The 14,754-nt window shown below is 40.2% G+C and overlaps 1 protein-coding gene across 4 annotated transcripts in view; it reads right to left on the bottom strand.

The window, feature by feature from the left end:
• The window catches only part of LOC127009671 (uncharacterized), a 24,969-nt gene extending 10,215 nt beyond the window's left edge, over positions 1-14,754 (bottom strand). The window contains exons 1-6 of one of the 4 annotated variants that reach the window (XM_050882987.1): positions 14,650-14,744; positions 14,131-14,494; positions 8,443-8,507; positions 6,910-7,110; positions 2,581-4,136; positions 1,002-2,322 (exon numbers count right to left, since the gene is read on the bottom strand). In XM_050882987.1, the coding sequence (XP_050738944.1) occupies positions 1,002-2,322; positions 2,581-4,136; positions 6,910-7,110; positions 8,443-8,448 (3,084 nt within the window). In that variant the 5' untranslated portion in view covers positions 8,449-8,507; positions 14,131-14,494; positions 14,650-14,744. Of the gene's footprint in view, positions 1-1,001; positions 2,323-2,580; positions 4,137-6,909; positions 7,111-8,442; positions 8,508-13,866; positions 14,070-14,130; positions 14,495-14,649 lie in introns of those variants that run through there. The other 3 variants (XM_050882957.1, XM_050882966.1, XM_050882977.1) reach the window with 3 other exon arrangements.

Here is a 14,754-nt window from a genome sequence, read left to right as displayed (position 1 = left end):
TAGCTTTTTTCCCAGAATGTGGCAGTGAGGAAGGGCTGTCCTTCTCCTTGCCCTTGCCTACATGGAGATTTGCCAGGAAGAAACCCCGGCCTTGACATCATAGGGTGAGCAAGGTTATGTGCCCCTCAGCTTCTGTGACTACTGATTGACTGACTGAATCAGTGATTGCCAAGTTTATTTAGCACTATCCCATCCCTTACTATGCCTGGATTTCCACTAAGCATAGAGTCAGTTTCATTCATTATCTTTCCATTATGGCTTTTCCAGGTCCCTTTCCTATTTGCTATTTCCTATTTACCTATTTCTTGGAAAATGTGTTGATGACTAAGTCTGTTTCTGTAAATTCAACAAGGTGAACTCTTTTCTTTCTTGTATCTGTCTCAGAATGGTCACTTGCTGCCTCACCAACAATTTTGGCCCCTACTTTGCCATTAAAGTGTCTCATAACTATTGAAAACTGTTTTATGCTTCTTTGCTACTCATATTAACATGTTGATGGTGCATAAGCCGGACGTGTTTTAGGTTTGCATCTTTCATTCCATTTGATATAATGATTCCTGCTACTCTTTCATAAATGATGAATTCTTTTACACTCATAGATTCTTGTTAAATAAGAATACAACACTGCTCCTTTCTATTTGCAAGACATTTGTGGCAAAAAATACGTCTGACAGGCAATACATTGTCAGGGTCAGATTCCCAAAGTGGCCTGATTGCACCCAGAGATTGTTAGCATCTCCTGCTCAGGAGCATGTGTGGCTACCACTGAGGCCAATTGCTTCATTGTACTGGTGACTGGAGTGACATACAGTAGAGGTGTATATCGATAATGAGAAAAAGTATAGTATACAATACAGTAAGGTTGGGTTGGAGTGGTGAATATCTTCTCTGATGATGTTATGTATACTCAATGAGTGATTTTTCTACTTCATGTTCATATTCTGAAACTTTCCAAGATTTATTGAGACAAACTGAGAAAGAACAAACAAAGGTAAACTTACCTTAACTCTTCCCAAATGTGACTCTGTCATCAGATGGTCCACATACTCTAGAGCCGTTTCACAGAACAAACTACAAAGTTTACACCAGTGCATGCCCTGGTCCATGTACCGAATGTACGTCCTCTGTGCCTCATGGGGTGCATAGTGTACTTGCTCAGTATTCTTAGAAGCTGCATATTGGGATGGTTGGTGACCAGCTGGCTTCTTACTGCCTTCAAGAGTACTCTTGACCGGACGCTTCCTTGGAGGAGAGGCACTTTGCTTCCTCTCCGGAGGTGCAGGTTTTGGTCCTTCTCTGGACATGCTTGGACTTGGGGATTCTGACCTTTTGCGCCTGAGCCCCCCTTTAGGTGACCTAGAGTCGCTGTCCCTACTCCAAGTTTCTTGTCTTTCAATGGGCTTCAGCAGTTTTTTTCCAAGTTTTTCCTTTTCAGCAGAGTACCTTGCTTTGTGTGTTTCTCTTGACACATGAGGACTCTCTGATCTACCTTTTGGTGCTGATGATGTCTGCTTTAAGTTACCTCTTTTAACTTCTATGTCATGGTTAATAGATTTTACAATATTACCAATATTACCAATTTGCTTTCCAATTTCTTTTATAAGAAAAGAGTTTTCTTTTAATATACTTGCAAGATTTGTTTTGCTTCCCTTGTGATTTTTTATGATGTCTTCCCTTTGGCTGCTCATCATGGCTTTCTGCTCCATCAGCAGCTTCACTCGCTTCATAAGGCTTTCTTTCTTAAACAGAAGCACTTCAAGCTCATCCGTATCTTTTTCTTTTTCCTGAGGTAATTTTTTATCCTCATTGCTATCATCAGACTCACTTGAATCACTATCATCATCGGAGGAGTCTTTTTTCCGCTTTGGTTTCTTCTCTTTGTGACGTTTGCGATATCTTTTAGGACTTTCTGATGACTTACTTGGAGTTTGGTCCTCTGCAACTTTTGGAGGAGCTGTTGCATGTTCTTTAGGGGAATAGTATGATTCCCTTTCTTTGGTTCCATCTCTCATAAAGTCAGCAGCACCAGGTGGCATCATACCCGTCGATGTGACTCCAGGTTGATTGAAGACATTTGAAACTTGTGTTGGAATATTTGAGACAGCAGACTGAGCACTTGGAAAAAGTGCATCCTTTTGATGAGCAAACTTCTCTTTCTTTTCCTGTGTCATCTCGACTGGTTTATAAGAACCTCTGTGTGTGTTAAGAGGTTCTGCCTCAGGAACAACAAAAGGTGCTGCTGGAGATACATCACAAGCCTGTTGTTCATTTTTAACTGTCTTTGATTGTGCAGCTGGCCTCTGCATTTCACCTTTGCCCTTTCTGTAAAGTACAAGATTACTTGAGACAAGCTACTATGCATCATGAGTTATAAGGAAATGGGGCTATAGATATTGCTATATGCTTATGATAATATAAAAAACCAGAAATCCCAAAACAAAGACCCTTATTTTTACTGCTTATATACATGTCAGCCCTAGAAAAAAATATCACAAATAAATGGGATCAACATATCTTATAATTCTTTTCCCCTCTTTGTCTCTGGTTTCCCTGTATATTAGCAAATTGAGAACCACTTACCTTCCAACATAAGGTGTGTCCACCTCCCAGTCACTGTCCTGCGGTAGATACCCAACTCTGGTTTTGGAGCCTGGTGGTTGATTGCGAATCAGGGCTGGAGTCCACAGAGAGGTGCTGCCAGTCTTGCTCCCCTCAGCTTGCTGGTTTGGCGGCGGCATTGGGCGTGGCTTTTTCAGACTCTTTGAGGCTGTTTCCAGGGCAGTCTTTAGGTCCCAGTCAGAATGAAAATCTGTCTCATCAAAATCAGAAGACTTTTCTGGTTTTGAAACTGGTCTGGATTTTGGTGGGGATGGATTACTGCCAATTTGAAGTCCAATATTTCTATTGCTGCCCTTATCAAAAGAATCTTCATTGGATTCATCCACTGAACGATTCAGTGACTTGGTAAATATGTCATCTACTTCCTCTCCAACTTCTTCCAGGTCAAGTTCTATGTCATCTCCAACTTCATCCAAGAAGAACTCCTTTTTGGATTTGCTTTCCTCTGGCTGAAGGGAATTAATAGTGTTTTCTTTGGTTAATGACAAAACTTTTTCCATTAACTTTTGAGTTTCAGGGTTCATAAAATCTTTTGCAAATTGCGCCTGTAATTTAGATATGGCTTCTTTTTCTGCAGCCTCTTTGTCCAGTGTCTCTGATGCTGCAGATTTTTGGCTTGTCTCGCATTCTAAATTATCATATAAATTTTCCAGATCTAACTGCATCCTTCGACCTGCATTACTGCTATTTCTTTGAGGGGTACTTCCACCACCATCTGTTATTTCGGGAACTGGATTATTGCTTTTGGTTTGAACAGGTTTAAGATTCTTGTCTTTCAGTGAGGATGGAGTACTGTTTTCAGTGTGACTATGGGAAAATGTTCTGCTTGGGCTTCTTTTGTTACTTTGGCTGCTCCCACTGCTGCTGTTACTGGTGCTACTGCGACTCCTCCTTTTTGGCTTTGGTGAAGGACTCCTACTGTATAGCTTGCCTATACCTCGACTTTTGCTTCTGGATCGGATGGGACTTGGACTTCTGGAGATTATTTTGCCTTGGCTGCGGTTTCTGCTCCTTGGCCGAGAAGCACTACGACTTCTGCTGCGCCGCCAAGATCCACTTCTGCTCCTGCTCCGAGTGCGGCGACGCAGGGGGCTAGCGCCTCTTCTCGGACCTCGTAAGGGACTCTGGCTTCTGCTGCGGCTTCTTCGTATACTTCGCAAAGGACTCAGGCTCCTGCTGCGGCTTTTCCGCACACCTCGTGAGGGACTCCAGCTCCTGCTGCGGCTTCTTCTCGCACCTCGCATAGGACTCAGACTTCTGCTGCGGCTTCTTCTCACACCCCGTATGGGACTTGGGGTTCTGCTGCGGCTTCTTCTCCCACCTCGATAGGGACTCGGGCTCCTGCTGCGACGTTGGTAGGGACTGTACACTCTGGTGTGGTATGTGGGGCTGCGGCTTCTGCTCCTCCGACGAAGAGGGGAACGCCCACGCTGAGGCACTTTCCGATGCCTCTGTGGACTCAGGCTTCGGCTGTGACTCCTTCGGAATCTCTGCCGAGGTCCGGGCCTCTGGTAATTCTGGTGAAGAATAATCTATCATGAGACATTATATACAACACTGGTATAAGTCTTTCTGCAGAAATATAATTAGTGTAAAAGTTATGTACATTAATTATCTGATAATCCAGCATCCAATACTTTGGAAATCCCAGTGGTTTGGAATTTTCAGTCCAGGGTCATTTTTAGTTTTTTTCAGCAGCATCAAGAAAAATCTGAGAAATAGAAAAATATCATAAAATGGCGTACACTTCATGACAACTGCTGACAGTGTGTCATTTGTTGATGTGTTTTGCAAGTCTTCAAATAACTTGTAGTTAATCTCTTAGATGTGATCCCTAAATCAGATATACAAAGTGTGGTAAAAGTCTGTGGAGCTACTGCATACTGGTGATTGCCAGTCTGAGTCTGGTAAATGTCTGTGAATAGTGTGTTAAACATGTTGTAGTCCCCTGATGGTAATACAGTAAATCTGCTAATCCGGAGGGTCCGTGACCCCCAGAATTCCAGATTAAAAGACTTTACTGTATTAGTGACTTCAAGTTTTAAAAACTATGTAGACAATATTGAAAAATATTATTTGGTTGATGATTCTAGCAGTATGAACTGGATGAAATATATATATATATATATATATATATATATCTATATATATATATATATATATATATATATATAGATATATATATATATATATATATATATATATATATATATATATATATATATATATATATATATATATATATATATATATATATATATATATATATATATATCAGGATCTTGCCAATAATGGCTTCCAAAATAAAGCTTTCCACAATAATGGAAAGTTAGAATAGATACAAGTTTCTATGATAATATTGGGATTCTTTAAAGTAACAGATTTTTTGTTGGAAGAAAGCTTCTGGGCACATCATGGATAGTGTTTGTTTACTGTCTTGGTGACGTAGTCGTCAGTCTTGCACCCTGTTCACAGCCAAGGATACATGTATCAGGGTACCCTTGGAGCTGCCACCCCAGGAACTTCATCCAATTTTCTCATATGAAGCCCTCATCACTGCTTTTTTTTAACTGAAGTAATAGCAATTGTAATAAAGACTCACCTTAAAAGAGTCAATGAGGTGTTTGGTGTAATGAATGTTCCAAGGCATGGAGATTACTGTGGCATATATGTCTCCACTTTGACCTCTTGTGGCTAACTCACTCTCTTCCATGAACACATCAAACCCATCAAACACAACCCTTACAACTACTGCTTATAGAGTTGAAAATATAACACATTATAGTTGGTTCACCTGAGTCTGAAGTGTGCATTATCGTGCAACAGCAACCTGCAGCCATGTCCGATTTCGTGGATACTGTATGCAAGCCTACGCATAGTAAACGGTCATCAGTGTCAATATGTGCAGCCAGCAATAACAAATACTGTCAATTATAGTCGATTATGAGTTAAAAAAATATTAGTAATGTAGTAAATAGCTGTTTTATTAATATAAAGCCTGCTAATTTTTTCTCAGTGGCGGACAGCTTCAAGGCTGTTTAATAATCATAATCAGTGATCTTGTAAATTAACAAAACAGCTATTTGCAACATTACTAATATTTTTCAACTCATAATCAACTATAATTGACGGTATTTGTTATTGCTGCCTGCAGATTATTGACACACGACTGTTTACTGTGCATAGGGTAGCATACAGTATCCACGAAATCGGACACACTGTGTGGTTGCAGGTTGCCGTTGCGCAATAATGCACACTTCACACTCTGAACCGAATATAGTACATATATCACTTTAAGCTTCAGAGCATGAAAACTTCTAAGTTAAGGGTGACTTGACTGCAATCAAGAATAACAGAGAATAAGGATAGTTCAATGTACATTGTTTTACCTGTAATGCATCTTGCGTTGTCAGTGGTTCTGGACCCAAAGGTCAGTGCAGAGTTGAATGGTATCAAGATAGGTCACTGCATTAGTCTGCATATGACTATTCCTGCAGTTTGGCTCTTGTACAATGGTGCACTGTATACTTTTGGTGCCCCTTAATGCTGTGTGTACATCATTTGGTAGTCACAGATGATGCCTGGTGCATTGTGTTGCTGTCTCATCCTTGGTCGTGACCGAGTCACCGACAAACTCAATAGTTCTCACACTGTGGCTTAAAGTAGTGTTTGTGATGTGTGATATTTTCGCCTTTATAACCAGTAGTTTTAATTGTCGGCTTTGACGCCAAGCGAAAGAGGCCAGTGTGGGAATGAGTCAAGTGGTATGCCACAGTAGCCTTAGTAGGCCTCTAAACCATCACACTAAAAACCTAATTAATTCCTTCATATTCATGTTGATCCATATAGGATTTTTAAGAATGTCAGCTAAAAAGATAAGTGATAGTAAAGTTTAAACACTTTTGTTTACAGCAGATGAGTCATGGCTGATAATTCATTCTTACCTCCTTTTAGAAGTAGTTAACTTATTGTTCTCCCCTCTTATAACATGCTTCTCAAGGCTATTTACTCACTCTCATGCACTATGCAGGCCATCTTACTGATGCAAAAGTTGACCAGTATCTTAGTAACTTACTTCCTTTCACTGGCACACTCTGGCACAGCTTAGCTTCCACTGTCTTTTTACTCTCCTACGATGCAAAGATTTAAAAAAAACAGAGTATCAGGAATCCTCTGGAAATGAATTCCATTTCATGCTTTTGGAACTCTTTTCCCTTCTCATTTTAATGGAACATTAGTGGGCATTTTTAGTCTGACTTCTACGACTAAATAATAGGGGCATTGACTCACCATGTGTGCCTTGGGAAAATAGTCCCTCGGTGGCATGATCTTCTTCTGTAAGTGAACCTTGTTGCAATGCTCTTTCCAACACCTCCCATCGTTGGGACAGATGAACCCATGGACAAAATTGCATTGGTACTCCCTCTTCTGGCATTTGCCTTCCCTCCAAAACCGACATGTTTCTGCAACCTTCTTCCGAAAGTTGTGTTGCTGAAAATATTTTAAAAACATTACTAACAGAATGGACATTTATGCAATAAATCAATCCCTAAATTTGACCTTAGAATGTAGAATAACTATATATAGGCTGTCTGGCAGAAAAAAAAAAAATATATATATATAAATAAAAATATAAATTGAAACACTAAAAAAACAAGTAAAACATCAAACACTACTAGTTGGCACTATCAAAACACAATGTATTCAAAATTAAAACTGTTCTTTGATGGAAAACTAAAGGATAAACAATGATGATGGCTGGTGTCCCCCCCACTGATTTCACAATGATGATGTTCATCACCAAGCTGAACTTAAGGGTGAGGGAGGGTTGGGTTACTTCTTCAAATATAAATGTAGGCCTGTTACTACTTTAATAGTAATTTTACTCTGCCAAAACTGACTTGCTGTATTGTAGCTTTGCAGCTGCAACAGCACCCTGGAACTATTTCATACATACATTATGGCATTGCCATTGTGCAAATATTCCACTCCCCATACTGTCTTCAATTTTACATACCCACCATATTCATGAATACAGCAAACCCTTGCTATGACAAAACAATTAAGGGGAAGGGTGTGATGATATATCACAGGGATCTGAACTTTTCACATATAACAAACTTTGTTCTTTAAATGCATTGAAACTTTGTTATTTCCAACCATTTTCATATATGACGAAGTTTGTTTGCTACATTAGATGAAAGATGAGGCTCGCAGGGATGAGAGCAGAGATGTTTACAGTTGGGAGGACAAAGTTAGACTGACTAGAGGCACACCACCCGGTTGGCTTTGCTTCCACCGCCACCGACCAGTGTGCGTGCACGTGTTTGACCAGCACACCACCGAACTGAAGCCCTTACTTGCTGAGCTTGTTTGGTAAATCCCTGGATATACAGGACTGGCCCAAAAAGTTTGTTTGTCGAAATTTGTTACAGAGTTCTGTTAAGGCGAGAATTTACTATACTACTTTATGAACTTAGTACTAACAAGATGCTTTCCACTTCCTGCTGCAATGCACAATATTTGTTTCTAATTACATTCATTCCCCTTTAACTAGTTTCCTCATTAACCATCATGGGAATGGCATGACTATTTACCATGACCCCTAATCAAACTTTGAGTTTAGTAAGATGTATAGCCAATTCAAGAACTAATTTGAAGTTTGGTTTAGAATATTCTGTATATAACTCTTGGAAATGTGGCACTGAAAAATGTAATGTGATGCCATTCATTCTGTAATCCTTATCCTCTCGTAATATGCAAAGAAATCAACTAATCATCTACAAATAACTTCACCATTCACAAAAGATTAATGAAACTTACACTCATCTCAAAGTCTGGCTATGGAGTGTATTCCAAAAGGCTCTGGCAGCTTCAGGCAAACTGACCTGTGGAAGAGGACGTAGTAATTAGCTGGTAATGGTGGGAAAAACATTGCGCCTTTATCTCTTTATAAAACATCTATTTACGTATCTCTAAAAAACTGTAAATGCTTGTGTTTTCAGGTTGTCTTTATTACATTATATCTGGAATGAGTAACTGGAAAACAGAACAAAAATTTATCAAATAGAAGGGCAGTTATATGTTCATCACAGAAGCACTGCAAGGTGGTCAACCACATGCTAAAAAAAAATATATATATATATATATATATATATATATATATATATATATATATATATATATATATATATATATATATATATATATATATATATATATATATATATATATATATATATATATATATATATATATATATATATATATATATATATATATATATATATATATATATATATATATATATATATATATATATATATATATATATATATATATATATATATATATATATATATATATATATATATTTTTTTTTTATAAGACAAAATGAGCAAGCATAAAATGAATGTGATCTCTGCACACTGCTGGGTTTGTCTCTAAAAGATGATGGAATGTTTACCTATGGAATGTTTGGCAAACTCAAAAGCATTTACTGCAGACATGGTATATACAGTGTATCTGTAGAAGAACACCCATTTTCTTCTTATTTCCTTTCATATTCCCTACAAACTTGGGGATCTGTGGCAATACAGGATTTTTGGGTGGGGGAAGTAGATACAGGTATTCCTCGAGTTACGACGTGTGTGTGACTTTTACTTATGACCAGGCCAATACTATTAGTAAAACTTGGTTAAGTAATGAGTTGACATTTCAAATATCGTACTGCAGGTAGAGCAGCGGTTTGTTTTCACAGCATCCCCCCCCTCAACCTCCACCCTGCTGCCGTCCCCATGCATTGGCCCACCCCAGCCAGAAATGGGTAAAGCAGGAGGGAAGAGTGGGTGGACTAGGCCAACCCCTCCCAGGCTTTCCCCTCAGTTGCCTTTAAACTCAAACTGTGAGTTTTACTCCCACTATAGTTGCCAGTCACTACTCTACCAGTTTATAGGACTAAACTAATGAGACTTTCTACTCAACAAAGTGAGGTCATTCTTTGTCGATTTATAGCCTACCTTAAGGGGCAGGCTATCATCGGTCCAAAGATGCCTTAAACTTAACCTTAACCTAACCTAACAAAACCCCAAACGGTTACTATAGGTCTTGACTCAAAAAACTTGTATATGCTTCCTTACTAATGAGACTTTCTACACAAGAAAGTGAGGTCATTCTTTGTTAATTTATAACTTAAGGTGCTGGCTATCATGTGTTTGAAGATATCGTAAACTTAACCTAACCTAACAAAATCCTAAACAATTACTATAGGTCTTGACTCCGAAAATTCATGTAGGCTTCCTTACTAATGAGACTATCTATACAACAAAGTGAGGTCATTCTTTGTTAATTTATACCATAAGTTGCTGGGTATCATGTGTTTGAAGATACCCCAAACTTAACCTAACCTAACAAAATCGCAAAAAGTTACCATACGTCTTTATTCAGAAAAATCACCTATGTTTTCTTACTGACTGAGTGAGGTCATTCTTTATTATTTTGTGCCATAAGCTGGCACCTATTATGTGTTTGAAGATGCCCTAAACTTAACCTAACTTAACAAAAATCACAAGAAGTTACCATACATCTTGACTCAGAAAAATCATCTATTCTTCCTTACTAAATGAGACTTTCTATATATCACAATGAAGGTTTTCTTTGTTAATTTATGGTATAGGTGTCTGGATGTTATGTGTTTGAAAGTTCCTTAAATTTAACCTAACTTATTGGAAATACAATTTTTGTTGCTCAAAATGTTCAATTAATAGTAATATTAACCAAAATTGGTTTGTTTATTAATACAAATACATGTGTGAAAAATTTGAAAATTCCCCCAAATTATCCAAATTTTTGGGCCATGAAAATTCTCTAAAACTTTCCTGGGAAAGTTTCTATTTTTATGGAAACTTTCCCACCCTTTGTAACCCTGGTCCAGGTACAATTATACCCGGAAATATAAACATGAAAGACATTAAACATAGTTTTACGGATAGAGGAGAAAATAACGCAGAATGATTATTCACCTGTCCCCCTTATTCATGGGAATTAGGGGTTATTAAGGATAATGTAAATGTGTGTCTCAGCTCTGCCACTTCAAAATACTAAATAGGTCTTCATATCATAGTTAAAGAGCAAAACATGTCCTTTTACCATGATATTTAGGCCCACATGGTTAGAAACTAACCTAACCTAACCAAACCTAGTCAATGCACCCTGGACCGCAGCCACCACCCTGACTGTCCAATACACATCAACTACGCTGGCAAGGTTATGTTATGTTTGCTTAGATTAATTTCATGCCTTCATATTATAGTTGCATGCCTTCATATATGTAGTTAAATGGCATGTATTTCATCTGTTTAATCATATGAAGGTGTACTTAGCATTATAAGGTGACAGAGTTAAATACGCATTTATGTGGATCTGGATATTAATGCGCAGGGCACCCATCAGGTGCATAACACGCATATTTGTGTTGGCTGTTAGGTGGACAGGGAAGCTGGGTGTGCAGGGGAGGGAAGTGAATCAAGTGTAATTGTTAGTGTTGGTGTGTTGTGGTGACAAGTGAGTGTGTACGTATTTGTTTTCTGAATGAGTCTATTGTTCCACAGTCTAAAATCTGATGAGGGAGGCTGTTCCAGTCACATATGGTGCGGGGAAAGTATGAGTGCTTGTATGCGTCAGTGTTAGTGTGATATGTTTGGTATTTATGGATGTGTGTGTTACGAGTACGCTGACTGTTTGCATTGTGTAAGTATGTATGTAGGTCAATGTAAATGTGAGTGTTTGTGATCTTGTACATAAGTGTAAGTCTGTGTGCTTGTCTGCGTATGTGAAGAGGTTTCATGTTTATTTGTTGTTTGATCCGTGTCGTGATGCCAGGCATTCGAGTGTAATTGTTTGTAATGAACCTAGCCGCCTTAGTGTTGATTTGTTCTAACCTATCAATGTTTCTGTGTGTGTAAGGATCCCACACCGTGGAGCAGTATTCAAGTGTTGGTCTTACAAGTGTGTCATAAGCTATGTGTTTAATGTCAGGTGTGCAGTTATGTAAATTCCTCCTCAGGAACCCCAGTATTCTGTTGGCTGTGGCACTGATGTGGTCTATGTGAGTGTTGAATTTCAAGTTAGTTGAGAGATGGATACCAAGGTACTTGTGTGTGTAAACTGATTATAAATCTCAATTATGAAGAGTGTAGGTGTGATAGATAGGGTTGTGCGCTCTGGTGAATCTTATTAGTTTGCATTTGTCTGGTCGGAAGTGCATCTGCCAGGTGCACTCCCACCGCTGGAGGGCGTCCAAGTCTTTTTGTAGCAGTCTGCAGTCGTCAGTAGTCTTTACTGCTCTAAACAGTAAACTATTGTCGGCAAATAGTCTAGTGGAAGAGTTAGGCATTGACAGTGGAAGATCATTAATGTACAGGAGGAAAAGAAGGGGGCCTAGAACGGTGCCTTGTGGGACACCTGAAGAAACAGGGACAGTGTCAGATGAAGATTCGTCAAGAAGAACACGTTGAGTCCTGTTCGTAACAAATGCAGTGATCCAGTGAAAAATAGGTCCTGAAATACAGTAGTACGTATTTCAATTTTAATGTCAGTCTTTTGTGCAGGACTTTGTCAAAGACTATGGCAAAATCTAAAACAATAGTGTCAACTTGTTTAGGTAATGTCATGTCGGTCAAGTAGCCTCGTAATGTCATGACATGTAATAATGAGTTGCGATTCACATGAGCGTTTAGGTCGAAAGCCATGTTGTGAGTCAGTAAGGATGTTGTTTGTGTCGAGGCGATTCATTATGTATTTGTGTATTAAATATGTGTTGGAAAATTTTACATGGAATCAATGTTAGTGATGTTAGTGGCTCGGTCAGTCCGGTCACCTGTCTTAAATAAAGGATTAATATTTGCCAAAAGACAGTCAGAGGGTAATGAGGTAGATGATAGGGATTGGGAGAATATGGCCTGAAGGATAGGGACAAAGGCTTTAAGGATGAAGGCAGGAATGTTGTTGGGGCCAGTGGATTTGGTTATTTTTTTTTTTTTAAGAGAGAGTTCAAGGCAACACACAAAAAAAAAAGCAAAACATAAAAAAAAAAAAACCGCTACTCACTGCTCCTAAAAAGAATCCAAAGAGGTGGCCGAAAGATAGGTCAGTTTTGGGAGGAGAGGTGTCCTGATACCCTCCTCTTGAAAGAGTGTGTCAAGTCCTTCCAGTAATTTCTGTACTCTGTTAGTCGTAATGTAAAGGGGAGCTATCGGGGGGAAGGGACTGTGTGGCATGTTTGGTGCCAGGTTGTGTTCTTGTGTGTATATCGATTGGAACTGTGTGTTGAGTATTTGTGCTTTGTGTTGTGGGCTGGTTACTAATGTGTTAGTGTTGTCTTTAAGTGATGTAATCATGTTAGTGTCAGTATCAGTAATCTGAGGAAAAGCATGGATTATCAAAATATTATACATACAGTATTCTATCACTGACAAATTACTAGTTGTTAAAGCTTAGAGACAAGTAAACTGAAATGGTAATCAGTGTGACGACTAGTGCATTAAAATCCATTAGAACACAAGTGTCAATTACTGGAGTGAGTTCGTTGGGTGTCATTGTAGAGCAATACCGAAAAGTGAAGAACAATCAGTCACAAACTGAGATTAAACCTTAAGGATGATACGTGCATGTCGGCAATAGCAGCTTAGGTGCATGATTGTGTACAGAGCGTGAGGGAGAGTCACCTTGATTATAGTAGCTTAGGTGCAAGACAGTGTGTGAGGGAGAGTTAGACACCTTGGTAATAGTAGTTTGTGTGATAGTGACTAGATTGTGTACGAGAGTTTTAGTCACTTTGATGGTAGTGGCCTGGGTGCAAGTCAGGGGAATTATTGACGAGAGGGTAGCCTACTAATTTGGAGAAACTGCTTATTTCTGGACAAAAAAGATGCTTTTTATTATGGATAGTATTTTTTACTGGGAATCACTAAATGGTTGACTTTACAATGCTCGTTGTGCATCCACCACCGCCTCACTCCCACCCATTACCACTGGCCGAATAGTGGACCACTCCTGCTGCCACCCCATCTCATCTCGCGATGCGTATTTCCACCACCCCACGTTGCATGCTGAATAAATTTAAACTAACCTATCTAATGGGGGTCTTTGCCCCCCATAATATATTGTAGGTATTAACTTCACAAGAGGTGGCTGCCCTCTCGTCAATATTAACCCAAGACAGTAACGAGTGCGTGAGGGGAGGGTCACCTTGGTAATAGTGGCCTGTGTGCAAGACAGTGACTAGTGAGTGAGGGGGGGGAGGGTCACCTTGCTGCCAGCCCCAGGAACATGATGACAACACTTTGCTTCCACTACCTAGCGATGTCCACCACCCACAGCCTTCACAGGTGAGGCAGCCCTGCCCCCCACAGCACAGACTCCTACAGATGTGTCCTGCCTCTGGCCACAGGGCACCAGGAGGGCTGGGCAACACCTGAGACGGGCCCTGCAGCAACGTAACACAACACTCACAGCTTCTTCAGTGTTTTAGGGGGCTGGTTAGGCTATGGGACCACGGCCTTTACAGACCACTTGTGACTGTCGTTATTGCTAAGATATTGGTGCGGAGGGAGTGGAGTCTTGAGCAGTGCAGCAGGAAGTGTTCGGTGTGTGGGGCACCATGGGGCCTGGACGATGCTCAGTCTGTGTAGGTGGGCGTTGAGGCGGGTGTGTCCGGTCCTCAGGCGGGTGTGTCCGGTCCTCAGGCGGGTGTGTCCGGTCCTCAGGCGGGTGGTGGCCGTGGCGGGGGGGGCAGTGCCTGTACCGCCCAAGCTGGTTTGTCTCAGGCTGGCTGTCAGTCTGGTGCCCCGGTGTCTGCTGGATGTCTGTCTCAGCGCTGGAACACAAGAGACCCAGCGCAACACTCAGGCCGACACAACACAGATAACACAACCCTCAGGCACCCAGCACACGTCACAGCGCTGGGCCACAACACAACCCTGGCCACCACAACACCCACTCACACACACACACACAGAACACAACACTCACCACAACACAGCGCTGGCCACACAACACAACACACACAACACAACACTCGGCGCCCCAAGCCTGCGTCCGGACCCGCGGCCTCGACTTGCGGCTTGCTTACTTATT

Source organism: Eriocheir sinensis, chromosome 4, assembly GCF_024679095.1.
Source record: "Eriocheir sinensis breed Jianghai 21 chromosome 4, ASM2467909v1, whole genome shotgun sequence".
NCBI lineage: Eukaryota > Metazoa > Arthropoda > Malacostraca > Decapoda > Varunidae > Eriocheir > Eriocheir sinensis.
The sequence above is the reverse complement of the archived record's forward strand: the minus strand, read 5'-3'. Positions and strand labels throughout refer to the sequence as shown.